The sequence below is a fragment of the Pseudorca crassidens genome, chromosome 6, assembly GCF_039906515.1.
Source record: "Pseudorca crassidens isolate mPseCra1 chromosome 6, mPseCra1.hap1, whole genome shotgun sequence".
Taxonomy (NCBI): domain Eukaryota; kingdom Metazoa; phylum Chordata; class Mammalia; order Artiodactyla; family Delphinidae; genus Pseudorca; species Pseudorca crassidens.
In genome coordinates, this window is record NC_090301.1 from 126,748,294 (window position 1) to 126,776,269 (window position 27,976).

The 27,976-nt window shown below is 45.6% G+C and overlaps 1 protein-coding gene across 4 annotated transcripts in view; it reads right to left on the minus strand.

Annotated features, from left to right (window-relative positions):
• Positions 1-18,901: 18,901 nt before the first annotated feature.
• PLEKHB2 (pleckstrin homology domain containing B2) overlaps positions 18,902-27,976 on the minus strand; it is a 49,667-nt gene continuing 40,592 nt past the window's right edge. For all 4 annotated transcript variants that reach the window (XM_067742314.1, XM_067742313.1, XM_067742312.1 and 1 more), the window contains one exon: positions 18,902-21,680. In XM_067742314.1, the coding sequence (XP_067598415.1) occupies positions 21,489-21,680 (192 nt within the window). In that variant the 3' untranslated portion in view covers positions 18,902-21,488. The remainder of the gene's footprint in view (positions 21,681-27,976) is intronic.

Genomic DNA, 27,976 nt, shown 5'->3' on the forward strand with positions numbered 1-27,976 from the left:
CACTGGGCTGGAAAACCTCTTGGTAAGGAGCCTTGGATCTTTCCAGCATGTGAGGACAGGCAAAGCCCCGCGATGGCTTTGGGATGGGTGGGGCTGGGTATTGGGAGAGAGGGGCGCGCCATCCCTGTGGCAGGCTGCCCGGAGAGCAGGGCTTGGTCAGGACCTGTCAAAGTAGGAGAGGCCATGGGAAGACCCCCGCAGAGAAAGGGTCAGCTCCCAGGTCTCCATACAGGACTGGACTCCCCTCGGGCAAGGTGGCCCAGCAGGGGTATGGCTTCTCCACTTCTCACCACCTGCTGCCCCGTGGCCCCGTCCAGAACCCTGTGCGATCCCCAGCAAGAGCTGGGCAGCCGCTCAGCTGCTCACACCAGCCCACCCCAGGCAAAGAAGTACAATAGCGCCACGTCCCAGGACTGGTTCTACCTTCTGACCTCCCGCTACAGCCCCTGCGCCTCGAACCTCATCGTTCCAGCCCGACCGTCGCCGGGGCTCCGCTCTCCCCATCCCAGCGGGAGCAAGCTCCTCCCATCTGTGGACCTGAGGATGCACAGGACACGCCCCCGGAGGCCACCACGGCGGGGTGGGGGGTGGGCGGCGCGGCATTTTGGCCCTCGGGGCAGGGGGAGGGGGAGGCAGGAAGCACCGGAGCGGGGCTGGCAGGAGGAGATGGGGAAGAGATACCCCTACCCTCCTTCCTCGCACCACCATGCCTGTCTGGGTCCCTCGATGGCCAAACCCACCTGGAAGCCAACAGGCAAGGGCACCCGGGGTGTGTGCAGAGGCCACCCTCCCCGGCCCGGCGTGGGGCACAGAGGGGACAGGAGGGATCACGATGGGGGGAAAGGGAAACAGCCTCCTCAGAAGAGCAGTTCCTTCCTGGGACCTGCCGCCTCTCATAAAGCTCAGAGGATTTATGATTCTCTACAAAAGGACTTCCGTTTATTCCTCACCATGACCCCACGGACGTGGTGTCATTATTTCCTTCTTAGAATAAATTAAACTGTGGCAGAGTGCCCAGGGGCAACAGAGCCAGGAAAGCAACCCATGGGGAGCACGGCCCCTTCTCTGAAGAGTGTGCACAGTGGGAACCCCACATGGCGGCACAGGGGAGGCGGCCGCGGGACCCACCAGGGCTGCGCCTGGGGGAGGAGGGGGAGGGGCTCGCGGCAGGCCCCAGGCAGAAGCATGGACCCACACTGCAGAGTGGACTGGTGGCCTGGGGCCTGAGCAGCTTAACTCCCTGGACGTGGGTAACCCTGACCAAGGCCAACGCGATTCTCAGGACTGGAGTCCAGAGCATTTTGCTCAATCATGCATTAAGGTCTGATGTATTTCCCAAGGGAAGGAATCAAAAGTTAACAGATATAGGAACCAAACGAGATCATCTCCACACAATGCTCCTTCTGGGCGTGTCGGTTTGGCTGTGTGTGTGTGTGTGTGTGTGTGTGTGTGTGTGTGTGTGTGTGTGTGTGTGTGTGTGTGTGCCTACATGCACAGACACAGGCACCCGGCATGTGTGAATCTAAGCATGTATTTAATCACAGGGCACGCATACATCCTTGTGCTGACGTGTGTGCGTATGACCCCCGCATGTGTGCCATGCATTCATGTGGGCACTGCTGGTCCTTGTGCCTCACTCCGTTAATGTTTAGCCCCTCTGGCTTCTTCAGTGGAGAAGCTGGTCCATGAGCCTGTTGCTGCACTGGAGGGCCTAGTTCCCAGTGGTGTCAAAGCTGAGACGACAGCCCCAAACTACCAAAGGTCAGTCACATCTGGACAGCAGGCTGCATGTGGCAGCCTCGCCTGGACACTGCCCAGGGGGTGGAGGCAGAGGAAAACGTGGCCCTGCCGGTGCTCACGAGGCATCACCGTGCAGGAGCTTGAGTGACATGAAAACCCGCAGAAGCCGCAGCATCCTGCCACAGGACAGCGCAAGTGCAAAGCAGACACCTCTCAGGGCAGGGGCCTGAGATCGACGCTGGCCCACCATCTCTCGCTGCGTGAACCCAGGCAAGTGGCTGAACCTCAGCTGTACAGCCACCAGGAGCAAATGAGAGGGGGCAGGAAGAACCCCAGGCCCCGGGCCGACACTGACATTTCTCCCTCCCCCACAGCAGATGTGTCCAGACCACAGACACGAGGGCCCCCAGAGGTAACCCAGTGGTGACATCGCGTTTCTCCCAAGATTGTTGAGCAGCTTGGAGGAGTCTGGGCAGGATGGCTCAGTCAGACGGCAACAGTCTTGGGTGTCAAATCTGGACGCACATCTGCCACTTGAAGTTACACAACCTTGAGCAACGTGTGCGGCTCTCTGCGCCTCGGTTCCTCACCACAAAACGCGGGACAACAAGCAGGATTTTCCAAAGGTGACCCTGGGCAGCGAGCCAGGGGTCACCAGGTACCCAGATCCCCGTGGGAGGGGATTAGCCCTGCTCAGCTTCCTGCCAGGCTGCAGTTTCCAGGTAGTGGTATTCCCAGACAGCTCCTGTCAACAGCTGGCAGCCCAGCCCAGACCACGTGGTGCCGAGCGTGTCTACTCACACCCATGGAGAAGGCTGCTCTCACGCTCGCCCTACGGGAGGGACATCGGCAGGGCAGGGCTCCCTCCACTGAAACACAACAGCACCTGGCCTTGGAACCCGCCCCAATGGAGAAATGGGAAGATCAGTGGACCCAGGCCTCCTCTTTTCTGGCTTCTCTTCTCTTCCCTGCCTATGTGAATGCCCCCAGCCAGGCATATTCCTTAATCCCTATGGAGTGACATCGTAAACTGGCCCAACCCAGGCAAGCGGCCTCTGCAGTGAGAGCAGAATGTGCTGAGGCCAGGGCAGCGATGGACAGGGCAGGTCCTCACAGCAGGGGCTGTGCTTCATCAGTCAGTCAACAAATGCTCAGGCAGTATCTGTGATGCGCCAGGCCTATCTAGGGAAAGTGCCGGGCAGGGCATGAAACAGACAAACCCTTGGCCCTCAGGGAGTTTACCTTCCAGTGAGATTGAGCAGGCGATAAATTAAAAATTAAGCATGTTAAACGGTCTTTCCTTAGGAGAAAAAATACGGCAGGGAATGCTGGCACAGGAAGGGGTTCAGATGTAAACACCCATCTATCACTGGGGCCTTCTGTGGACTCATCTCGGTGAAATGATATTTTGGGGAGTCCTGCATTTGCTATTGGCCTGCGTGTCCAGCTGGCCAGAGCACAGCTCCCATAGCTTCAGATTAAGAGAACTGGGAAAAACAGGAACTCAGCTGATTCTACACTTAGACAAATGCCAAAGAATGACTCTTTCTCATAGGAATCTTCTAATTTGGCAGCACACTGAAGCAACCTGATGCCCCAGTATCCCCCTTTCCATTTGTAAGTCAGCATCCTAAACAGTGCTGCTTTAGTGAGCAGGTGACTAATGCACTCGAAATGCATTCTCCCGCACGCCCATAATTTGATTTACTATTTCAATTAATCTTGACTCTTCCTCTTCCGAGATTTATGTGGCTGCTTTTTTTTTTAAGACGTAAAACGTCAACCAGATTTTAATGACAGTTTAGAAGACTGTACATCTAAGAAGTTGCCACATTACAAAATTTTTGAATCTCAGTGGTAGTTTGTCATAAAATGTGTATGACCCGTGAATTAATTTATAGGATTAAAAAATAGAACAGGGCTTCCCTGGTGGCGCAGTGGTTGAGAGTCCACCTGCCGATGCAGGGGACACGGGTTCATGCCCCGGTCCGGGAGGATCCCACATGCCGCGGAGCGGCTGGGCCTGTGAGCCATAGCCACTGAGCCTACGCGTCCAGAGCCTGTGCTCCGCAATGAGAGACACCGCAACAGTGAGAGGCCCGCGTATCGCAAAAAAAAAAAAAAAAAAAGAACAAACTATTAAATTTTATAGGTTTGCTTACAACTACTTCCAGAAAGTGAGCCACATAGAAAGAGCCTGTTGTTACCACAACATGAAGGGAGAAACTGAATAGCTCTTTCTGTATATCCTTTGATATTCCAAGAATTAAGACTTTAAACATATATTGGCAACTATTGCAAATGTAAATATCTGCAAATTAACCACTGTGAAGCAGGTTCATTTTGTTTGAGTATTTTCATATATTTCTTTTTTTTTTTAACATCTTTATTGGAGTATAATTGCTTTACAATGGTGTGTCAGTTTCTGCTTTATAACAAAGTGAATCAGTTATACATATACATATGTTCCCATATCTCTTCCCTCTTGCATCTCCCTCCCTCCCACCCTCCCTATCCCACCCCTCTAGGTGGTCACAAAGCACCGAGCTGATCTCCCTGTGCTATGCGGCTGCTTCCCACTAGCTATCTACCTTACATCTAGTAGTGTATATATGTCCATGTATGTGGCTGCTTTTTAAGCAATTCATCTTTGGAGCTTAAATGAGCACAAGCATAAACATCATTTAATTTATCTGTTTTCATTGTAGATGATTCCACATCCCTGAAGCGTCTCTCAGTCCCCTTAATGGGTCAGCAGAAGGGCTCCCCAACCCAGCCACGGGGTGACGGCTGGTCCCTAACTGCATGGCCAGTGAGAGCACCCATCATGTTGTGTCTTGCCTACTTGGAGAGGCCATAATTTCAGACACCCAGGTGAAAGAAAAACAGGCATCTCTCCCACAGAAGAGAGTGCTGAGCCTGGGCAGCCAGGAAATGGGGACAGAATGTGGCCGAGGGAGCAGGCCACCAGTAGCCCTGCCGGCATAGGTGTGTCAGCCATGGTACTGACTTAAGCTCGGCTCGAAGGCTTGTTCTGTGTTCTCTGGGAAAAGCACTGGAAAGCCCCACCATAACCCCTCTCTGGATCCTGGCAGGGAGGTTCCATGAAGGTTAAGGAAGACAGTCACGTGCCCTCCTCCCAGCCTGGTGAGGAGAGCTGGGAGGACACTGCAGACAAGGTGGGAAACCAGCCATGTGACCGGCCTACGGTGTGGAGATGCTTGGCGAAAAGAGCAGGGCACCCGGGCACTGTGGTGGAGAGAGCGCTTGGGCACAAACCTGCAGTCTCCGGGGCTACGTCCCTCTCCTCCCCTCCCAGCCCTGCCCTTCCCTGCCCTGCCCTCCCCTGCCCTGCCTTGCCTGCCTCCACTGGTACTATTGCTCTGCCCCCAGCATGCCCCCCCACTTGACCCTGCCCCCAACGGGCCCCCGTCCCAGACCCAGCAGCTCACTGGCCTTCGCTTCAGTCCCCTCTCCACTCCCTTCACATCCTTCAGTGGGTCCTCTGGGCCTCAGATAAAATCTAGAGTCTTCTGATGGCCTCCGATGGCCTCCCTGATCTTCTCTACTCTCACTCCCCATCCACACCTGGAGGTCCATCCTCACTCAGGGTTGTGCAGTCCCCAGGCTCAGGTGAGAAAACTCTCCCCACCTCTCCTGTGCCTGAACAATTCAGACTCACACTCCAGGTCTGACCTTACTTAGTCATGACCACCTTTCCCAACCGTCTCCTGATCCTGGGTTTCCCCTGGTGCTCAGCACTCCCTTGGGCTTACGCATCAGAGCCTTTCTTGTCTGGTCCTGGACTCTGCTTACTACTCTCTCTCTCTCCACTACCAGACCGTGAGCTCCTTCAGTAGAGAGAGAGTGCCTCCTTTCTGCCACAGTCAGGCACGTGGCCAGCATGCCACAGCTTGTGGAAGGAAGGGCTGGATAGATGGAGGGATGGATGGATAATATATTATAAACCACAAAAGTTTAAAGAGATGGGCCCAGTTACTCACTCTCAGGAAACTAAGTCTTTGAGTCTCAATGATCCAAAAAGTGAAACATCGTTTTATGTATTATATGCTAGGAGATAACAAGTTCTTTTTTAAGCTCTACGGCTGTCTTGCTTGTTTGTTGATCTTGACCAAGCCACTTCCCCACTCAGTCTCCACACATGAACAGAATACACTGATTTCCAGGTGCTATAAGATGGTGGACTAGAATAATCCCAAAACTCTTCTAATACAAAAATCAAGAAATACTAGATTAAGTATAACAATTTTTAAATGCATAACTGGGCTCATAAGAAATAAATGAAAATCTTTACATCTCAGAAACAAAAGGAGAACTAAAAAATTGCACCCTGAACTATATAAGCTGATGCAGTGACTGTCCGGTTAGTGGGTTAAGAGGTTTTTAGATCCAGCTAATTAGATAGGCTAAAGTCTTTATATCTACACAGGACTCAAAAATATGGAGATGATATAATTCTTTTAAAGTATAGAATTTTGAAAGGTATGCAAATAGAACTTCCTGAAATGAAAAATATATTAATTCAAATCAAAAATCCAAAAAGACAGGTTCAATAGCAAACTAGATATATTTGAAGAGAAAAGTAGTAAACTGGAGAAAGTAAGAACGAAGATCAAAAGATGGCAAGTATGACAAAGAGGTTAAGAAACGTGAGGTAGAGAATGTGAAGGTCCAACATCCGCTGAACAGAAGTTCCAGGGGAGAGGACAGACAGAATGGAGGAGACACAATTTTTGAAAAGAAAGTGGCTGAGAATTTTCTCAAATTTTTTTAAAATATGAATCTTCAAAAAGGAACCCTCCTACACTGTTGGTAGGAATGTAAATTGGTACAGCCACTATGGAGAACAGTATGGAGGTTCCTTAAAAAACTAAAAATAGTTTCCATATGATCCTACAATCCCACTCCTGGGCATATATCTGGAGAAAACTCTCATTCAAAAAGATACATGCATCCAAATATTCTTAGTAGCACTGTTTACAATAGCCAAGACATGGAAGCAACCTAACTGTCCATCAACAGATGAATGGATAAAGAGGTTGTAGTATATATATATATATAGTGGGATATTAGCCATAAAAAAGAATGAAATAATGCCATTTGCAGAAACATGGATGGACTTAGAGATTATCATACTAAGTGAAGTAAGCCAGACAGAGAAAGACAAATATCCTAGAATATGCTATTGCTTATATGTGGAATCTTAAAAAAAAATATGATACAAATGAACTTATATACAAAACAGAAACAGACTCACAGACATAGAAAATAAACTTATGCTTACCACAGGGGAAAGGGGGGAGGGATAAATTGGGAAGTTAGCATTAACATATACACACTACTATATATAAAATAGATAACCAACAAGGACCTACTGTATAGCACAGGGAACTATACTCGATATTTGGTAATAACCTATAAGGGAAAAGCATCTGAAAAAGAATAGATGTATATGTATGTATAACTGAATCACTTTGCTGTACACCTGAAACTAACAAAACATTGTAAATCAACTACACTTCAATGAAAAATAGACAAATATAAATAAAGGAATCTTCAGAATTTTGTTAGTAATCTATCTATAGAATGCTCTATAAATATCAATTAAGTCCATCTGGTCTAATGTGTCATTTAAGACCTGTGTTTCCTTATTGATTTTCTGTCTGGATGATCTGTCCTTGATGAAAGTGGGGTGTTAAAGTCCTCCACTATTTTTGTGTTACTGTCTATTTCTCCCTTTATGGCTGTTAGTATTTGCCTTATATATTGAGGTGCTCCTATGTTGGATGCATATATATGTACAATTGTTTTATCTTCCTCTTGATGGATTGATCCCTTGATCATTATGTAGTGTCTTCCTTTGTCTCTTGTAACAGTCTTTATTTTAAAGTCTATTTTGTCTGATATGAGTATTGCTACTCCAGCTTTCTTTCGATTTCCATTTGCATGGAATACATTTTTCCATCCCCTCACTTTCAGTCTTTATGTGTCCCTAGGTGTGAAGTGGATCTCTTATAGACAGCATATATACAGGTCTTATTTTTGTATCCATTCAGCCAGTCTATATCTTTTGTTTGGAGCATTTAATACATTTACATTTAAGGTACTTGTCAATATGTATGTACCTATTGCCATTTTCTTAATTGTTTTGGATTCTGCTGATAACATCTTATGTTCATTCATCTATATGGGTTTCATCATTTTCCTCTTCCTCTCCTTTTTTGTCTCAAATTATTCCTTTTTACGTTGTGAGTTTGTTACAAAATTGAAATAGCTATAGTTATTTTTTCTGCTTTTTTTCCCCTTTAGTTTTTATGCTATAATAAAGTGTTTAAAAAACCTATTCTGCTAAAGAGTTGCAATGTTCTGATGCTATTTATCACCTTACTCAAAGTTTTGTGTACTTTTGCCTTTTCATCCCTCATAGAAGAGTTCCTTTCAACATTTCTTGTAAGACAAGTCTAGTGTTGATGAACTCCCTCAGTTTCTGTTTGTCTCAATCCTTTATTTCACCTCCATATCTAAAGGAAAACTTTTCTGGATAGAGTATTCTTGGATGACAGTTTTTATCTTTCAGTATTTTGAGAATGTCATTCCACTTCCTCCTGGCCTGTAAAGTTCCTGCTGAGAAATCTGCTGATGACCTAATGGGGGTTCCTTTGTAGGCCACCATCCCTTGGCCCCTGGCTGCCTTTAAAATTCTTTCTTTGTAATTGACTTTTGATACTTTTAATATATCTTAGAGAAGGTCTTTTTGCATTGAGGTAATTAGGTGTTTTCTTAGCTTCATGGACTTGTATATCCAGTTCCTTCCCCAGGTTTGGGAAGTTCTCAGCTATTATTTCTTTGAATAAACTATCTTTGCATTGAGGTAATTAGGTGTTTTCTTAGCTTCATGGACTTGTATATCTAGTTCCTTCCTCAGGTTTGGGAAGTCCTCAGCTATTATTTCTTTAAATAAACTATCTCCTTCCCTCTCCCTCTCTCTCTTTCTGGGGTGTCCATTACCATAATGTTACCCTTTCTAAAAGAGTTTGATAGCACTTGTAGAATTTTCTCATTTTTGGGGGGGGGGTCTTAACTCTCTTTCTTCTTCTGCTTGCATCATTTCTAGATTTCTATCTTTGAGCTCAGCTAATTATCTCTTCCATAAGGTCTGCTCTGTTTCTAGTGCTTTCTAATATATTCTTCATCTTGCTTATTGAGAGTTTCAGCTCCAGAATTTCTGTTTTGTTCTTTTTTAGAGTTTCAGAGTCTTTGGTAAACTATTCCTTCTGTTAATTAATTTTACTCCTGAGCTCATTGGGCTATCTTTCTGGTTTTTTGGTAGCTCATTGACAACTATGACAGCTTCATGACAGCTGTTTTGAATTCTCTAACAGTTTTATCGCAGTATTCCATGACTTTAAGTTTGATTTATGAAGAATTGTCAATTTCTTTTTGTTGTATAGTGTTCCTGTGGTTCTTTGTGGTGCTTGGTGAGTTGTCTGCCAGCACATCCAAAGTAGTGAACATCTTTCTTCTTTAGATAAAGCTTTTTTTTTAACTTGATTCTAAGGATTCAACAGGTTAGAAATTAGAGGCCTTTCTTTTGTTTTGTAGTAGGTGGTGCTGTAGCATACGGTTTTAGTTTCTCTTACCTGAGCCACCTCTGCTTATAATTGAGAGTCGCACTTTCCAGCTCTCCACCATCTGGGTCAGAGGTGTCGTGGAGAGCCTTCATCACTGCTTGTTGCTCTGGGGTAATTGGTGCCTTGCCACTGCCAGTGTCGCTGGTGTCACTGCCTGGGGCACCAAGACAGTAGGCTCTTCCACCACATCCATGATCTCCTGGGTCGCAGGCTCCACCTCCATGAGGGGAGAGGGAGTGTGGGAGGGTAGCCCGAGTCATAGGAGCCTCTGCTGTGTCAAGTGTTGTCAGGTTCACAGGCTCCACCAATGGGGGTGGGGGTGCTGAAGGGATAGGGTCCCAGGCCCAACTGCTGCTGTTACCCAGTTACCAAAGCTGCAAGTGCTACTGCAGCCAGGAGGCCAGAGTCCTGGGCAACCACCTCCCCTGCTCCTCCTGGGTTCCTTAGGACTGTGGTTCAGCAGCCATAGCCAGGGGACCAGGATTGCAGGTACCACCTCCACTGTTCCCTGATTCCACTTCCTCTATGTGTTCCAATCCATCCACCTTTAGATGTACAGATGTGTGGAATTCTCTGGCATCCTGGTGTGTTGGGCAGAGGCACCTTTGAGTTATGAGTTATGTATGTTTTACTGCCTATAGATTGAAGGGGGAGAGGCAAAGTGAGCATCTTACTATGCCATGATGCTGATGTAACTCCTCCCAAATGTAATTTTCTATATTCAGTGAAACTATCCTTCAGGAACAAAGTGGAAATAAAGGTATTTGTAAATGAAAGAAAGCTAAAATAATTTGTCATTAACAGACCTAAACTTAAAGATAGACTAAGGGTAGTACTTCAAACACCAAAAAAATGATCAAAGAAGAAGTAAAAAAGAAAAACAGTAAGAGCAGAAATATAAATATATACAATAGATTATACTTCTCTCTAAAGAACTTATAAATCATACTTGATGACTAAAACAGAAATGATCTGATATCAAAAACAACAATTTTTTTAAATAGGGAAGGTAAATAGAACTAAAAGGAAGTAAGGATGTATACTTATGATCTATAGGTATTAACATTTTACCACTTCAAGTGAAACATACTTCCTTACTTCCATTTAGTTTCATTTATCTTTATATATGTGTGTGTATATACATATTTGTGTGTATTTAGAAAAGTCACTAAATGATGGTCAGCCCTCAACAAGATAAACTCAGCAGTCCTTAATGAGTGGAGGAATCAAATTTCCAGAGTAAACACATTATAATATTCAGAATGCCCAACTCTCAACAACAACAAAAAAACAAACCATACAGAGGAATAGTCCATTCACAGGAAAGTATTTGACAGAAACCATCCCGAGGAAGCCCAGACATTGGAAATATTAGTCAAAGACATTAAACAAACTGTCTTCAATATGCTCAGTCACTTAAAGGAAACCATGGAAAAGAACTGAAGGAAATCAGTAAAACTATGTGAGCAAAATGAGAATATCAATAAAGAGATAAAATTATAAGAAGGAATCAAACCAAAATTCTGGCAATGAAAAATAACTAGAGGTATTCAACAGCAGATTTGAGCAGGCAGAAGAAAGGACTGATGAACCTGGAGATAAGGCAACTGAAATTATCCAGTCTATGGAACAGAAAGAAAAAAGAATGGAGAACAGTTAATAAGCCTGAGGGACTTGCAGAACACCATCAAAAATACCAACATATGCATAATAGAATTCTAAGAGAAGACAGAAAGGAACAAAAAGGGACAGAAAGAATTCTTAGGAAATAATGGCCAAAAATTTCCCAAAGCTGATGGAACACATGCATATACACATTCAAGATGCTCAACAAATACCAAGTTGGATAAGACATGCACACCAATACACATTATAGTAAATTATCAAAGCCCAAACATAGAGAATGTTTACTGCAACAAGAGAGAACAGACTCATCATGTACAAGAGATTTTCAGTAAGATTAACAGCTGATTTTTCCATCAGTACCATGGAAGCCAGAAGACAGGGTATGGCATATTTAAAGTCCTGAAAGAAAAGAACTGTCAACCAATAATTCTATATCCAGCAAAACCATCTTTTAAAAATGAAAGAAATTAAGATATTTCCAGATTAACAAAAACTGAGGGAGTGAATTACCAGTAGAACTACCCTATAAGAGATGCTAAGGGAGTCCTTCATGCCGAAATGAAAAAACCCTAGACATTAACTCAAAGTTAGAAAAAATAAAGAACAATGACAAAGGTGACTACATAGGTAAATATAAAGGCTGATATTATTGTTTTTAGGTTTGTAACACCTCTTTTTTTCCTAAATGATTTAAAAGACAAATACATAAAGCAATAATTATAAATCAATGTCAATGGGAAAATGATCTGTGACAATAATGATATAAAGGGTAAAGGATGGAAAGGTATATAAGCAGAGTATTTCTATATTGTTGATGCTAAGCTGATATTATTCAAACAAAATGTGTTTAATTGAAACAATTGTTAATTGCAATCCCCAAGATAACCACTTAAAAATAACTAAAAATTATATAGAAAAGTAAAAGAGAGGGAATCAAAATGTACACTACAAAAAAAATCAACACACACACACACACACACACACACACACAAAACCAATGGAGGAAAAAAATATATGTAAGATACAGAGAAAACAAATAGGCAAATGGCAGAAGTAAATTCTTCATTAAAGTAAATTACTTTAAGTATAAGTAAACTCTCCTATTAGAAGGCAGAGATTGGCCCCCCCTTGGGGGCAGTGCCAGCTATTCCCAGACTGGAAGGGGGCCATGCAGTGGGCACGGAAGGAACTCAGACCACACACAAGTCTGGCATTGTGAAGACTAAGCCCCCATGTGGGTAGTCCTCATGAAGGGGGGCCCCCAAAAAGATCTTATCAAGCAGCTTTCTTCAAATTTCCTCAGGGTGCCTCAATGTCCTGTTGGGCTCTTTTCTCTGGCGGCTTCCCCTTGCAAGTGATAGGGAGAAAGTTGAGACATAAACAATGGAAGGTCATTCGTTCAGCACCTCCCATCCCCCAGGTGCCACAGGAGGCCTGAAGGTAGAATAGGAACAGAGACGCATGCCACTCATTGGCTGAGAGCCTTGACTGGTTAATTACACAAATATGCACGTATCAAAGGAGAAGCCACAGAGGAGCAGTGAAGAAAAGGAAGGCACCATTTTGGGGAGAATGGATACATGTATATGTATGGCTGAGTCGCTTTGCTATGCACGATCACAACATTGCTCATTGGCTCTACTCCAACATAAAATAAAAAGTTAAAAAAAAGAAGAAGAAAGAAAAGGAAGGCACCATTTGGGGGAGAATGGATACGTGTATATGTATGGCTAAGTCGCTTTGCTATGCACTATCACAACATTGTTCATTGGCTCTACTCCAACATAAAATAAAAAGTTAAAAAAAAAGAAGAAGAAAGAAAAGGAAGGCACCATCAAAGAAATGAGAGGCCTGTCTCCAAGGTCAGGGGGCTTCCCTGAGAAAATGCTCCTTTGGCTGAGATTTGAAGGATGAGCTAGAGCTAACTGGGGAGCAGATGTGTGCTGTGAAGGGTTCAGAATTGGGTAGAGAGGGAGGACATTGGGGCAGGGAACAATGCCCATGGGTGAGGAACAGCATGTGCAAAGAGTGAAGTGCAGCGGGGTGGGGGCAAGGGGGGGGGGACTCTGGAGCAGGGAACAGTGTCCATGCAGGGGGAAGAGTGAGTGCAAAGGACCAGAGGCCAGAAGCCCCTTGTAGGTGAAGAGAAGGGAGGCTTGGGCCGGTCCAGTGCTGGGAAGGTGTTCAGTCTGAATGCTGTGAGAAATGGGAAGGTTCTGCAGCGCCTGAGGACTCCACAGCTAATGGGAAAGACAAGAGGCCTTTCCCATTACATGGCACCAGGGTTTCCACTGCTTCACGGTGTGGCCTGGAAAAACTGGCCAGCCAGTCTATACTGGCCAAGGTTTTAGCCCAGGGCAAGCTGATGCCACTCCCTTGCAGATGGCCCAAGTGTTGTTCTAATAAGATGCTATTTTCCAACCCTGAATATTCAACAGAATGTTATTAGTGAATTCCACCATTGCTGAGCACCCAGCTCCATGCCAGCCACAAGAGCATGCTGGAAGCCGTTTCTGGGAGGGGAAGGAGTCCCAGTCACAGGAGCCCCTGCTGGGTTACCCTCCTGGGCTTCGGTGTCCTCACCTGTGAAAACAGTCCTAGGAGCAGCACACAGGGCACTCACCTGCGCCGGGCCCTCTTTCAAAGCGTCTCCTGTGTGTTAACTCCACAAGCTGAGCTCCCCCCGGGGCGGCTGCGGCCACGTCCCCATTTTACAGATGAGGTTGCTGAGTCTCAGGAGGGCAGGAGGGGAGGAAAGAAGATAGCCGGGCCCTACTCTCTCCAGGTTTCTCTCTCCTGGTCCCCACTGAGCGGGCACTCGCCTCCCTGCACTGGTGATCAGGCTTCTCTTACAGACCCTGTGGCACGTGGCACACGGGCACCAGCGACTGCCTGGCCCAGACGCTCACAGAGCAGGTACAGCTCAGGGCCAGACTTGAACCTGGCAGCGGGTGACGAGAATGGTGATAACCCCCTCCAGTCTTGGATGTGGAGCTCTCCTGGAGGATGCCGTCTGGAGAGCACACGTGCCCCTTCTGTGTGTGCACAGCTGCGCGTGTCTGTGTGTAGTTCCCTGAGGCCAAGGTGTGCCCACCCGGACCCCTCGTCCTCCTCGTGTGCCACAGGCCGCTGCTCACGGCAAGGGTCTCAAAGTAGACGGAGCCCGCATGCACCACACTGCCCGGGATGCTCAGCCTGCATCACCCGGTGCGCTCAGAGGCTTCATCCCCAGGTAGAGGAGCTTCAGAGCCGGCTGGTAGGCCCTGATGCCTGAAGCCAGGCCCTTGCCATGACGGGCTTGGGGAGGGAAAGCTCAGGAGGGTGTGTGGGCCTGTGTGCAGGCCCTGCCCCAAACCCACTCCCATCCTCTCCACTTTCCACTGAAGCAAGTTAAGGTACTGATGACCTCCACTTGCCAAACCCAGTGGCCACCCTCTACTGCCCCCTCCCCTGACCACGCCGCCGTCTGCACCCTCTACAGGCTGTGACAATGAGCGAGAGGCAGTTTGGCAGGAGTGGGATTTGTCTGTACCCTCACGCCCCTCATGACAGCCTACACGGTGGAGGGGCTGCCCTGGTCCCTACCACATGGGTGCTGCCAGGTGAGCTACCTTGGTGCCCAGACGATTCACCCCGGGCAGTTAGGGAAGGACCGGGCCAAGCCCTCGCCCTGATAGAGGCGCAGGGGTGACCTCAGGCAGGCCCCTTAGCCTCTCAGGACCTCGCCTGAGGCCCCAAGGAACACTGGAGGCAGAGCCGTGGAGCAGGCGGCCCAGCCCAAGCCCGTGACGAGGAAGCGGGAGCACGGGTGCAGGGCTCTGGGACTCTGCAACCAGACCCGAATTCAAGCACTTCCTCTTCTTCTGGGCTCAGTCTGGGAAGCCCTGGGAGACAGCAGGGACTGGGGGGTGGGGGGCGGGGCTGAGAGAAGGTGTGACAGCAGGGACATTCCTGGGGCTGCTCTGACACCCAGTGGTGACTCTCAGATCCGGCTGTGGCAAGGATGAAGTGCAGCTGCTCCCAATGGGGAGAGAAGGAAGGTGGGGGAGGGAAGAGGAAAGGATGGAAGAGGGCGGGGCGGGGGGAGTCCATTCTAGACCGGTGGTTCTCAAGATCTGAACTTGCACTGGAATCAACGTGAGGGCTGGTTGGTGACTCAAAGAGTCCAAGCTGAGCCAGAGAATCTGCATTTCTGATAGGTTCCCAGGGGCTGCTGGTGACCTGAGAGCACAGGGAACCACCATCTAGGAGTGGAGTGGAAGAAAGGGGATGACTGCTCACCGTGTGTCCTCCAGGGCGGGACTCTCATCATTACGCCTACTTTATGGAAGAAGTAGCTGACACTTGGAGAGCCCATGCTGTCTACGTTCCCCCAGTGTGGCCCCAAGTCCTCCCTGTGGTCCCTTCTGCATGTCTGCAGAGCCGTCGCAGCCCACCCTTGTACCTACCATGCCTATCTGGACAGGTGAGGCAGCTCCTGAAAACTGGGATGAACAGTCTCCACGCACACTGCCCAGGACACCTCCCTGCAGGGACCCTAGGCCTCAGCCTCCCACTGCACCCAGAACACATTCCCTGTGCCCAGGAGGTGCTCACCTGGCCTCTGACAGGTAACTGAAAAAGACCAGGCCTGCCCTGCCGGAGAGGCCACTCGAGCACCCCAGGCTCACTGCCCACTGGGGGGTGACCCTGTTAAGGAATGTCACCTGGATGACACAGAGTCACCAGCCCACCTGGGGTCCAGGGGGAGGCACTTCTGACCTGATTTCCTACCAGCCAGGCAGAGAAAAAGCCAGTGCCGGACACCCGTCCCCCATTGTGTCGTTCCTCTCATCACCGTGCTGAGCTGCAAGGGGAGAAAGTCTTCCTAGGCTGTCAGCAGGCACTGCAAGTGCAAGAGGGAGATGCTCCTGGCAGAGGTGAAAGGAAGGAACAAGTGTTCAGGACAGGCAGGGCTTGGGGGAGCTAGGACCAGGGGAGAGTCAAGCCTGGACAAACCCCTGGGGGCTGGTGGCACTGCAGAATCCAGCCCCCCGTGGACCTTCTCAGGACTTTCTGGGCTTGAGTCCCAGGAACACGCATTTCTCGTCAGCACCTAGGCACCAGAGTTTGGACCTCGATGTTCCTGAGCCGAAGAACGCCACACCCCACATCCCAAGTGAGGCAGGGGGGTCTACTCTTCCCAGTGGGGGAGGAGACCCTGGAGGTCACACAGCAACAGGCAAGAATGTGTAACTCACAGGGAAGTGGGGGGGGGGGCGGAAATAATCAGGAGCCACGATGCTCAGTGAATACTTGATGGAATGAGCGAATTTAACGTATTAAAGAACAAACGGTTGGAATGACTATATTCCTTGCTGGACAGGGTGAATGTCTTTCTCTAGGTGCAAACCTGCCCATCAGTTGGTAAGTAGGGAAAGAAAATACTCTGTGACCAAATGACATCTGTGTTACGTGAACCAACAATTTACATGTAATTTGCTACCACCCACTTCACTAATCAGTAAATACTGTGCAAATGAGGGTGAATAGGAGCCTGACTTGCACTGAGTGCTGAAGATAGTGGACCATCAGTATTTACCATTTACTGCGGCTCAGCGGCAGCTGTGGCCAGGGCGACTTCTTCCTGAGCTCAGACTACACCTCCCAGACCCCCTGCATGGCACCAGGGCCACGTGACTAGCTCTCCCCACTGGAATGAGAGCAGAACCTCGGGCACCGCTGCCAAGCTGAGGAGCGGGCTGTGTCTTCACCATCTTTCACTGCCAGCAGGATGCAGAAGCTCCCTGAGGACTCCACGGCACCCAAGAGAGGCAGCTGCGGTCTCCAAATGAGTACCTGGGGCAGAAGTCTCCCTCCCAAGCAAACCACAGTGGACGCGGCTTGAGCAGCAGAGCTTTTGGCCTTCAGCTCCTGCGGTGGCTTATCACAGCAGTCAGCCTCTGTGCATACAGTTCTCTAACACCCAGTCCCAGGCCCTGGTGTCATCCTGGAGGCACTCAAGACAGTTACGCTCCAGGGAACCCTGTCATCCACTAGTTGCACACTATCAAAGAGAACACAGTACCTCCAAGAGTCCCACGCTGGGATGAGTCACTTTTGTACAGTATCCTTCATTATAGCATTCTTAGCAAAAGTAAAAGGGTACTGGATGAATTACAGGACAAATAAAATGAATGGGCAAGTTCCTTACGTGCTGATATAGAAATACCTCAGATATGTTAAGTGAAAAAAAAAAAAAGGATAAAACAGCATACATCAGCAGTTTTCATGGTATGATCCAAGGAACGCTGAGGGTACCCAAGACCCTTTCTGAGGGTCTGCAAAGTCCTCCCTTTCCAACTATGTATCTATGTGAGGTTGTATTTCCTTCTATACTTCAACCAAAAGACAAGTAACAACAGACTGAACGCATAAGCAAACAGGCAAATCCAGCTATTAAGCCCGATGTTAAACTTTTTCAAACGTGAAAACACTCTGCCTCACTGATTTTGTATTGGAAAATATTTTTTATCAAGTCTATTTTTTAAATATAATGGGTTTACCATTTCTTAAGAAAGTTTTCAAATTTCTCAATTTTATTTTCTAATATGGTAAATAATGATAGATATAACTCACCTTAAAGACCTCTTGGGAAGCCTCAAAAATTTAATACTGTAAAAGGATCCTGAGACTAAGAAGTTTGAGTACCACTGGTGTATATACTACCCTTATTTTGTAAAAAAGGAAGAAAAATAAGAATTTATCTTTGTACTGGCTTATATATGCATGAAGAAAAACTCATGAAGGATAAATAAACCAGTATGAGTGGTTAAGCAAAGAGAAGATAGGAAATGGGCAGATGCAAGAAACTTTACTGAATCCTTTCTTTCATTTTGAAGCTATGTGTGTGTGTGTGTGTGTGTGTGTGTGTGTGTGTGTGTGTGTGTGTGTGTGTGTGTGTGTGTGTGTGTGTGTGTGTATAGCCTATTCAAAAACTGAAAAAAAAAAAAAAAAAGAGCCAGAGGCAGCAAGGGCCAGCATGATGGAAGATGAGATAAAGTCCAGCTGAAAAGTAGAAGGGCTTACAAAGGCTGTGTGCAGTGTCTCCCCTACCCGACATCCAGAAATAAGTGTCCCCAGGCAAAATACTAGAGACTTCTTCCCTAAAGAAATGAAACCAACAGACCCAGAGCTTCTAGTATGAGATTCCTAATCTTAAACTATTACAGGCAACCACACATCACAATTTAATCAAAGTCTGCAACAGGCGAGATAAACAGAAAAGCTAGCCAGGAAGAGAGTGAGGTAATGCAGAAATGAAAAAAAAATGTAAATAATTTTTTAAAACAAAACAACAAAAACACAAAGTCGTGTACCCAAAGATATTGGAGAAGTTACTGAACCCACAAGGCCAAGTAGATCTGGTTGAGGAAGATACTGTCAGTTTTTTAATAGTCATCCTAGAAGTACTGACCCCTGCGACGTTCTTGTGGAAATTACTCTCATATACACGTGGCACAGGGAAAAAGAATATGTTTTAATATCAGATATAAATCTGTTTCAGTTACTACCTGTGCGCTCCCAAGAAAAGAATTTAACCCAGAGTAACTTGGATAATACACCCCTTATGGAGTTAATATAGGAATTTAATAAGTTATTGTTTTCTGATGTGACAATACATTCCCTAGCACTTATGGAATACTCAATAAAAGGCATTCTTATTGCCTGTGATGCAGCAGAAAAAGCTGACTGTGTTACTAGAAAATAAATGAAAAAAAAAAACAAAACCAGATTCATGGTTGTCAGAGCGAGGGGGTGGGGATGGGAGAAACGCATGAACCGTTTTTATCTTTATAGTTTAAATAAATTGAATTTTAAAAAAACAATAGAAGTCAATGAAATATGCTTTAAGGTTAACAATCATTTAATGTATTAACATTTTCACTTATAAACATACAATTTGCATATACAGGGAAAAATAGGTTCTGAGGACACAACAGAATACTAGAGACGGGCAAGCAATCAGAAAAAAAGATCAACCCTAGGAGAAAAAAATGGAACTGCATCCCATGCTGGTGTCTACATAAACTTGGGAAGGAGAAAGATCACACAGTATCACAAGTAATGTAGAAAATAAATGTGGGTCATTCTGTCTCAATGGCAGGAACTTCTCCCATGATCCAGATCTTGTGTCCCGGTCTGGCCCGTTTCATGAATGATGATCTGAAACAACCACGGGTCTCTCCCTTCTCTTTACATCTAAGACCCTGAATTTAACTCAAGGAATTAAAAGAACAGAGCTAAGAAACAAGCCAACTGGCATGTGTGCAATGTCAACAGCCAACCAGTTAAAAGTACACATGGAAGTAAAATACTGACTAAACCTGAACAAGTTCCTTCCAACTCACCTTCTTGATTTAGGATTACCTAAGCGCTAGCATCTATGAGAGCTGGGGCCAGGGAAATGAAGTATCTCAGCCCATCTTTATACAGAGTATGCATTTCCTCTCAGGATCAAGTCACTAGTGACAGTGAACTTCCAGACTCAACTACAGTTGCCCAGTGGGACTGGCCCCGCTGGGGACAGGGACTGAAGATGGGGGGGCACACGTGTGCACGAGTTTCAGTCCATAGCTCTCCCCCTTCTGTCAGAGGGAAGCCAGGGAAACACAAGGAGACCATCTGCTTCAAAGGCGTTTCACTGACGTAACTCAGTACCAGTGGTTCCAGTAACTCCAAGTTCAAAATGATGCAACATTAAAAACTGAGTTTAGTATTTTGTAAGTAAAACATACAGCTCGAATAATGATTACCACCTGAAAAGAACCATTCTTACTACATACGATGTAAAATAACTAAAGCAACATTTTTAACCATGAAAACCAGTGTCGTCACACATCACATCTGGCAACTTTCCACCATGTCAAACATCCAAAGAGATGACAGCCAAGTATACTTCTTTTCAGCTGGAAACAGACTCTCCAGTGTCAACAAGTGCAATAGAATTGGCTAGGAAAACACACCTGTGGTCACCACAAAGTTCATTTGGCATCTGGTTTCATACGGAGATAGATCTATTTAAGTCTGCCTTAGAGATGGAGTGGGTTGATCAGTGAAACAAAAGACTATGTATGTAACTGCCCACATAGAATAAAAACGGAATTTGTGCTATTAGGAGTGTATTTTATGGAAAATTGGGTCACATGGAGTACAGGAGTAGAGACCTTCAATGCGCTGAACTGCCTTTGTAAAAGTACATTTTTAAAAGCATGCAGGACAGAAAACTGGAATAACTGATGTTTTAAAATTTACATAAATAAAGAAATAAGAAAAATGCACGAAGTCTTCCAGAGCTTCACACATAGTTGGGGCTCAAATTAAATGGTTTTAAGCTTCTCTGTGACATTTGAGTCAAGAATGAAAACAAGGCCAGTGTCCTGGTCAGGTGGAGTAATAACCCTGAGCAGGTCATTCATGTCCTTAGGCCGCAACTCCCATCTGTAACCTGAGTCTCCCCCACCATGCCACCACCAGGGCTCCACGCACCCCAATGCTCAGGGACAGCCACAGTGCCCCAGTCCTGCACAGGACAGGAAACGGGCTCTTTAGCAGCCTTCAGAAGGGTGGGAAAGAGGACCCTCAGTGCAGCCCAATCCCCTGAAACAATAACACTGTAACTATGGCTCTCATTCCACTTTCCTCACCATTCTCTTAATATTACTTTCTCAACAAGTAGAAAACTAAGCTATAAGTAGGCTGAAGTGGCAATAAAAACACTCAAACACTTAAAACATGATGCCTCTGAATAAAGCAAATCTACCTCTACACACTTGTTTGTAATTGTTTTGTCTTGTTCAAGTTTTAAATGATAAAGCCCTAAAACGCTGAGACTCAAGCCTACTCCTAATTTGGGATGTTTTCCAAGATCACTACCAAAAACAAACTAGTAAAAATAAAATGAAAAGCATCATTTTAAAGCGGGGGATCTGCCATCCCGCCCATCATCCTAAGCAGTCGGTTTTGTTGGAAGCCTGCAGAGCCCCAGAGGCTGTGGCGATATCACGCCTTTGCCTCAGGAAGGTTCCAGCCTACGACTCCTGAAGTAACGTGCATCCAGGTCTGGTCTGAGGTTTCAAAGTCTGGCATTAAACCAAAACAGCTGCAGTTCTTGCCACAATCACTCACCACTCATACATCACGACGTTACTCGCGTAACACTAAAATAACTACCCCTTAAACACTAAGGCCTAATTCTAAAAGGAAAATGCCCTTTCCAAACAGGTGTGTTCAAATAAGGTATTCTGAGAGTTCCATAAAAAAACTCCTGGAATGAGCCAGTGCCCCCAAATAGTCCACGTTTTAACAGCACTCCAAAGCCTTCTCCATGGTACATATATGGATTAGTTATAAGTATGATGTCACTACTTTCAAAAGAACTACTAAAACTATTATTAAAAACATTTGTAACAAACAGAAATGCCCTGCAAATTATATTATTGCACACAGGGTATCAGAAGCTATGCACATCCAGGTTCCAAGGACTCTAGAAGACCCAGAACAGAGACCCCAAGGCCATGCCTGTGGCTGCTCCAGCCAGCATGCCCAGCGCCAGGTCACTGTCATTGTCTTGATACCGCTCACGAATGATGACTTGGTTGGCAGGCTGCTGTCCATAAAGTCCTAGAAAAGAAGGAAAAAATAGGAGCAGTTTGTGAAGTCCAACATTCACGCAAAAAGATGGCTCACTTGAATGGGACCCTTCCAGAGGTTTCTCCATGCACTGCACCCCTCCCTTGGAGCGCTGGTGGGGTGACTGCAGTGAGTGCTCCCCAGCTCTCCTCCACCACAGGCGACAGTGACTGGACTTGGCCAAGTGAGGAGGACACCTCCATTTCTAAGATGGCACTAAGAGAAAATCAAGATGCGCAGCTTCCCAAGGTCCACAGTCCCAGACACTGCAGAGAGCAGAATCCTAATGGAGCTGCAACCTCCAGCCTCCAATGTCCACTTCAGCCCCGCACATTCTGCTCATCAGGATGGCAGGCAGACAAGGAGTGTGGGAGACACACAGAGCCTAGAGACAATGGGAGAGTCAAGAATCCCCACTGACAGCTAAGAAGAAAAACCCACCTAGAAGTTAATTAGCTTCTTAGTATTCATGCAAACCGTTTTTAAATTAAACCTTTAATCTGCTAACCTAACCTGCTCTTCATTTTTAACCTTATGTCTTTATGGGGAAAAATATTTATGCTAGGGGGAAAACTTCTAAAAAGCAACCTTTAAACAAACTTAAAGTTTATTTGCACAATTAGAGTTTACAACTGGAAATGTATTGCTTGTTCTCTTCTATGCTTCACAATATATTGTCCAATAGCTAATTAGCTTTAAAATTCTCACATATAGTGTTAACTTTCCTCCTTGACCCACTATTCCTTTAGCAGTTCAACCCTAGGAAACAGATTAATCCAATAGTGATATGTCCACGTAGATGAAGAATGGAAGTGAAACCAACAGTGACACTAAAGGCTAACATCTACAAGTGCTTACTAGTCTAAGCACTTATAGTATTACAAGCATTTACATTCATTGACTCACTTAATCCTCACAAGAACCCTATGAGTCGAGCTTCCTGTTATCCCTATTTTATAGACAGGCAAAAGTGAGGCACACAGGGGTTGAGGGCAGTATGTTTAAACTACAAAACTGGTGAACTGTAGCATTCACTATCACAGCCTTGAAATTTAAATAATTTCAATTAGGCAACTCTAACTAGTGAAATGTAATACAGTAGGAACCTGTAAGCTGACCTAATTAAAAGATCCCCTGGAGAGGAGACGGGGAAGATGGCGGAAGAGTAAGACGCGGAGATCACCTTCCTCCCCACAGATACACCAGAAACACATCTACACGTGGAACAACTCCTACAGAACACCTACTGAACGCTGGCAGAAGACCTCAGACCTCCCAAAAGGCAAGAAACTCCCCACGTACCTGGGTAGGGCAAAAAAAGAAAAAAGAAAAAAGAGACAAAAGGATAGGGACGGGACCTGCACCAGTGGGAGGGAGCTGTGAAGAAGGAAAGGTTTCCACACACTAGAAGCCCCTTCGCGGGCGGAGACTGCGGGTGGCGGAGTGGGGGAGCTTCGGAGCCGCGGAGGAGAGCACAGCCACAGGGGTGCGGAGGGCAAAGCGGAGAGATTCCATCACAGAGGATCGGTGCCAACCAGCACTCACCAGCCCGAAAGGCTTGTCTGCTCACCCACCGGGGCAGGCGGGGCTGGGAGCTGAGGTTCAGGCTTCGGTCGGAGTGGCAGCGTGAACACAGCCTAAAGGGGCTAGTGCACCACGGCTAGCCGGGAGGGAGTCCAGGGAAAAGTCTGGACCTGCCAAAGAGGCAAGAGACTTTCTTCCCTCTTTGTCTCCTGGTGCGCGAGGAGAGGGGATTAAGAGGGCTGCTTAAAGGAACTCCAGAGACGGGTGCGAGATGCGGCACAGGTCACTCTCCTCACCTCCCTGCCGGGGAGACTGTCCAGCCCGCCACTGCCAGGGTTCCGGGATCCAGGGACAACTTCCAGGGGAGAACGCACGGCATGCCCCACACTCCATAACCCTCCCTTCCCCCGGCCTGAGTGAGCCAGAGCCCCCGAATCAGCGGCTCCTTTAACCCCATCCTCTCTGAGAGAAGAACAGACGCCCTCCGGCGACCTACACACAGAGGCTAAATCCAAAGCTGAACCCCAGGAGCTGTGAGAACAAAGAAGAGAAAGGGAAATCTCTCACAGCAGCCTCAGAAGCAGCGGATTAAAAAGCTCCACAATCAACTTGACGTACCTGCATCTGTGGAATACATGAATAGACAAGGAATCATCCCAAATTCAGGAGGTGGATTTTGAGAGCAAGATTTATGATTTTTTTCCCCTTTTCCTCTTTTGTGAGTGTGTATGTGTATGCTTCTGTGTGACATCTTGTCTGTATAGCTTTGCTTCCACCATTTGTCCTAGGGTTCTATACGTCTTTTTTTTTTTTTTTTTTTTTTTTTTGCGGTACGCGGGCCTCTCACTGCTGTGGCCTCTCCCGCTGTGGAGCACAGGCTCCGGACGCACAGGCTCAGCGGCCATGGCTCATGGGCCCAGCCACTCCGCGGCATGTGGGATCTTCCCGGACCGGGGCACGAACCTGTGTCCCCTGCATTGGCAGGCGGACTCTCAACCACTGCGCCACCAGGGAAGCCCTATACGTCTTTTTTTAATTTTTTTTCTTAATTATATTTTATTTTAATAACTTTATTGTATCTTACTTTATTTTATTTTATCCTCTTTCTCTCCTCTCTCTCTCTCCCTCCCTCCCTCCCTCTCTCCTTCTCTCTCCCTCTCTCCCCCCCCCCCCTTCTTTCTACTTTTTCTCCCTTTTATTCTGAGCCGTGTGGATGAAAGACTCTTGGCGCTGCAGCCAGGAGTCAGTGCTGTGCCTCTGAGGTGGGAGAGCCAACTTCAGGACACTGGTCCACAAGAGACTTCCCAGCTCCACGTAATATCAAACGGCAAAAATCTCCCAGAGATCTCCATCTCAACACCAGCACTCAGCTTCACTCAATGTCCAGCAAGCTACAGTGTGAGACACGATATACCAAACAACTAGCAACAGAGGAACACAGCCCCACCCATGAGCAGAGACACTGCCTAAAATCATAATCAGTCCACAGACACCCCAAATCACACCACCAGACGTGGACCTGCCCACCAGAAAGACAAGATCCAGCCTCATCCACCAGAACACAGGCACTAGTCCCCTCCACCAGGAAGACTACACAACCCACTGAACCAACCTTAGCCACTGGGGACAGACACCAAAAACAATGGGAACTACGAACCTGCAGCCTGCAAAAAGGAGACCCCAAACACAGTAAGATAAGCAAAATGAGAAGACAGAAAAACACACAGCAGATGAAGGAGCAAGATAAAAACCCACCAGACCTAACAAATGAAGAGGAAATAGGCAGTCTGCCTGAAAAAGAATTCAGAATAATGATAGTAAGGATGATCCAAAATCTTGGAAATAGAATGGACAAAATGCAAGAAACATTTAATAAGGACCTAGAAGAACTAAAGAGTAAACACGCAACAATGAACAGCACAATAAATGAAATGAAAAATATTCTAGATGGGATCAATAGCAGAATAACTGAGGCAGAAGAACGGATAAGTGACCTGGAAGATAAAATAGTGGAAATAACGACTGCAGAGCAGAATAAAGAAAAAAGAATGAAAAGAACTGAGGACAGTCTCAGAGACCTCTGGGACAACATTAAAGACACCAACATTCGAATTATAGGGGTTCCAGAAGAGGAAGAGAAAAAGAAAGGGACTGAGAAAATATTTGAAGTGATTATAGTTGAAAACCTCCCTAATATGGGAAAGAAAATAGTTAGTCAAGTCCAGGAAGCACAGACAGTCCCATACAGGAAAAATCCAATGAGAAACACGCCAAGACACATATTAATCAAACTGTCAAAAATTAAATACAAAGATAACATATTAAAAGCAGCAAGGGAAAAACAACAAATAACACACAAGGGAATCCCCATAAAGTTAACAGCTGATCTTTCAGCAGAAACTCTGCAAGCCAGAAGGGACTGGCAGGACATATTTAAAGTGATGAAGGAGAAAAACCTGCAACCAAGATTACTCTACCCAGCAAGGATCTCATTCAGATTGGATGGAGAAATTAAAACCTTTACAGACAAGCAAAAGGTGAGAGAGTTCACCACCACCAAACCAGCTTTACAACAAATGCTAAAGGAACTTCTCTAGGCAAGAAACACAACAGAAAAAAAGACCTACAATAACAAACCCAAAACAATTAAGAAAATGGGAATAGGAACATACATATCGATAATTACCTTAAATGTAAATGGATTAAATGCTCCCACCAAAGACACAGACTGGCTGAATGGATACAAAAACAAGACCCATATATATTCTGTCTACAAGAGACCCAATTCAGACCTAGAAACACATACAGACTGAAAGTGAGGGGATGGAAAAAGATATTCCATGCAAATGGAAACCAAACGAGAGCTGGAGTAGCAATTCTCATATAAGACAAAATAGACTTTAAAATAAAGACTATTAGAAGAGACAAAGGAGGACACTACATAATGATCAAGGGATCAATCCAAGAAGAAGATATAACAATTGTAAATATTTACGCACCCAACATAGGAGCACCTCAATACATAAGGCAAATACTAACAGCCATAAAAGGGGAAATCGACAGTAACACGTTCATAGTAGGGGACTTTAACACCCCACTTTCACCAATGGACATATCATCGAAAATGAAAATAAATAAGGAAACACAAGCTTTAAATGATACATTAAACAAGATGGACCTAATTGATATTTATAGGACATTCCACCCAAGAACAACAGAATACACATTTTTCTCAAGTGCTCATGGAAAATTCTCCAGGATAGATCATATCTTGGGTCACAAATCAAGCCTTGGTAAATTTAAGAAAACTGAAATTGTTTCAAATATCTTTTCCGACCACAACACTATGAGACTAGATACCAATTACAGGAAAAGATCTGTAAAAAATACAAACACATGGAGGCTAAACAATACACTACTTAATAACGAAGTGATCACTGAAGAAATCAAAGAGGAAATTAAAAAACACCTAGAAACAAATGACAATGGAGACATGACGACCCAAAACCTATGGGATGAAGCAAAAGCAGTTCTAAGAGGGAAGTTTATAGCAATACAATCCTACCTTGAGAAACAGGAAACATCTCGAATAAAAAGCCTAACCTTGCACCTACAGCAATTAGAGAAAGAAGAACAAAAAAACCCCAAAGTTAGCAGAAGGAAAGAAATCATAAAGATCAGATCAGAAATAAATGAAAAAGAAATGAAGGAAACGATAGCAAAGATCAATAAAACTAAAAGCTGGTTTTTTGAGAAGATAAACAAAATTGATAAACCATTAGCCAGACTCATCAAGAAAAAAAGGGAGAAGACTCAAATCAATAGAATTAGAAATGAAAAAGGAGAAGTAACAACTGACACTGCAGAAATACAAAAGATCATGAAAGATTACTGCAAGCAACTCTAGGCCAATCAAATGGACAACCTGAAAGAAATGGACAAATTCTTAGAAATGCACAACCTGCCAAGACTGAATCAGGAAGACATAGAAAACATGAACAGATCAATCACAAGCACTGAAATTGAAACTGTGATTAAAAATCTTCCAACAAACAAAAGCCCAGGGCCAGATGGCTTCACAGGCGATATCTATCAAACATTTAGAGAAGAGCTAACACCTATCCTTCTCAAACTCTTCCAAAATATAGCAGAGGGAGGGACACTCCCAAACTCATTCTACGAGGCCACCATCACCCTGATACCAAAAGCAGACAAGGATGTCACAAAGAAAGAAAACTACAGGCCAATATCACTGATGAATATAGATGCAAAATTCCTCAACAAAATAATAGCAAACAGAATCCAACAGCACAGTAAAAGAATCGTACACCATGATCAAGGGTGGTTTATGCAAGGATTCTTCAATATATGCAAATCAATCAACGTGACACACCATATTAACAAATTGAAGGAGAAAAACCATATGATCATCTCAATAGATGCAGAGAAAGCTTTCGACAAAATTCAACACCGATTTATGATAAAAACCCTCCAGAAAGTAGGCACAGAGGGAACTTTCCTCAACATAATAAAGGCCATATATGACAAACCCACAGCCAACATCGTCCTCAATGGTGAAAAACTGAAACCATTTCCACTAAGATGAGGAACAAGACAAGGTTGCCCACTCTCACCACTCTTATTCAACATAGTTTTGGAAGTTTTAGCCACAGCAATCAGATAAGAAAAGGAAGTAAAAGGAATCCAAATCGGAAAAGAAGAAGTAAAGCTGTCACTGTTTGCAGATGACATACTATACATAG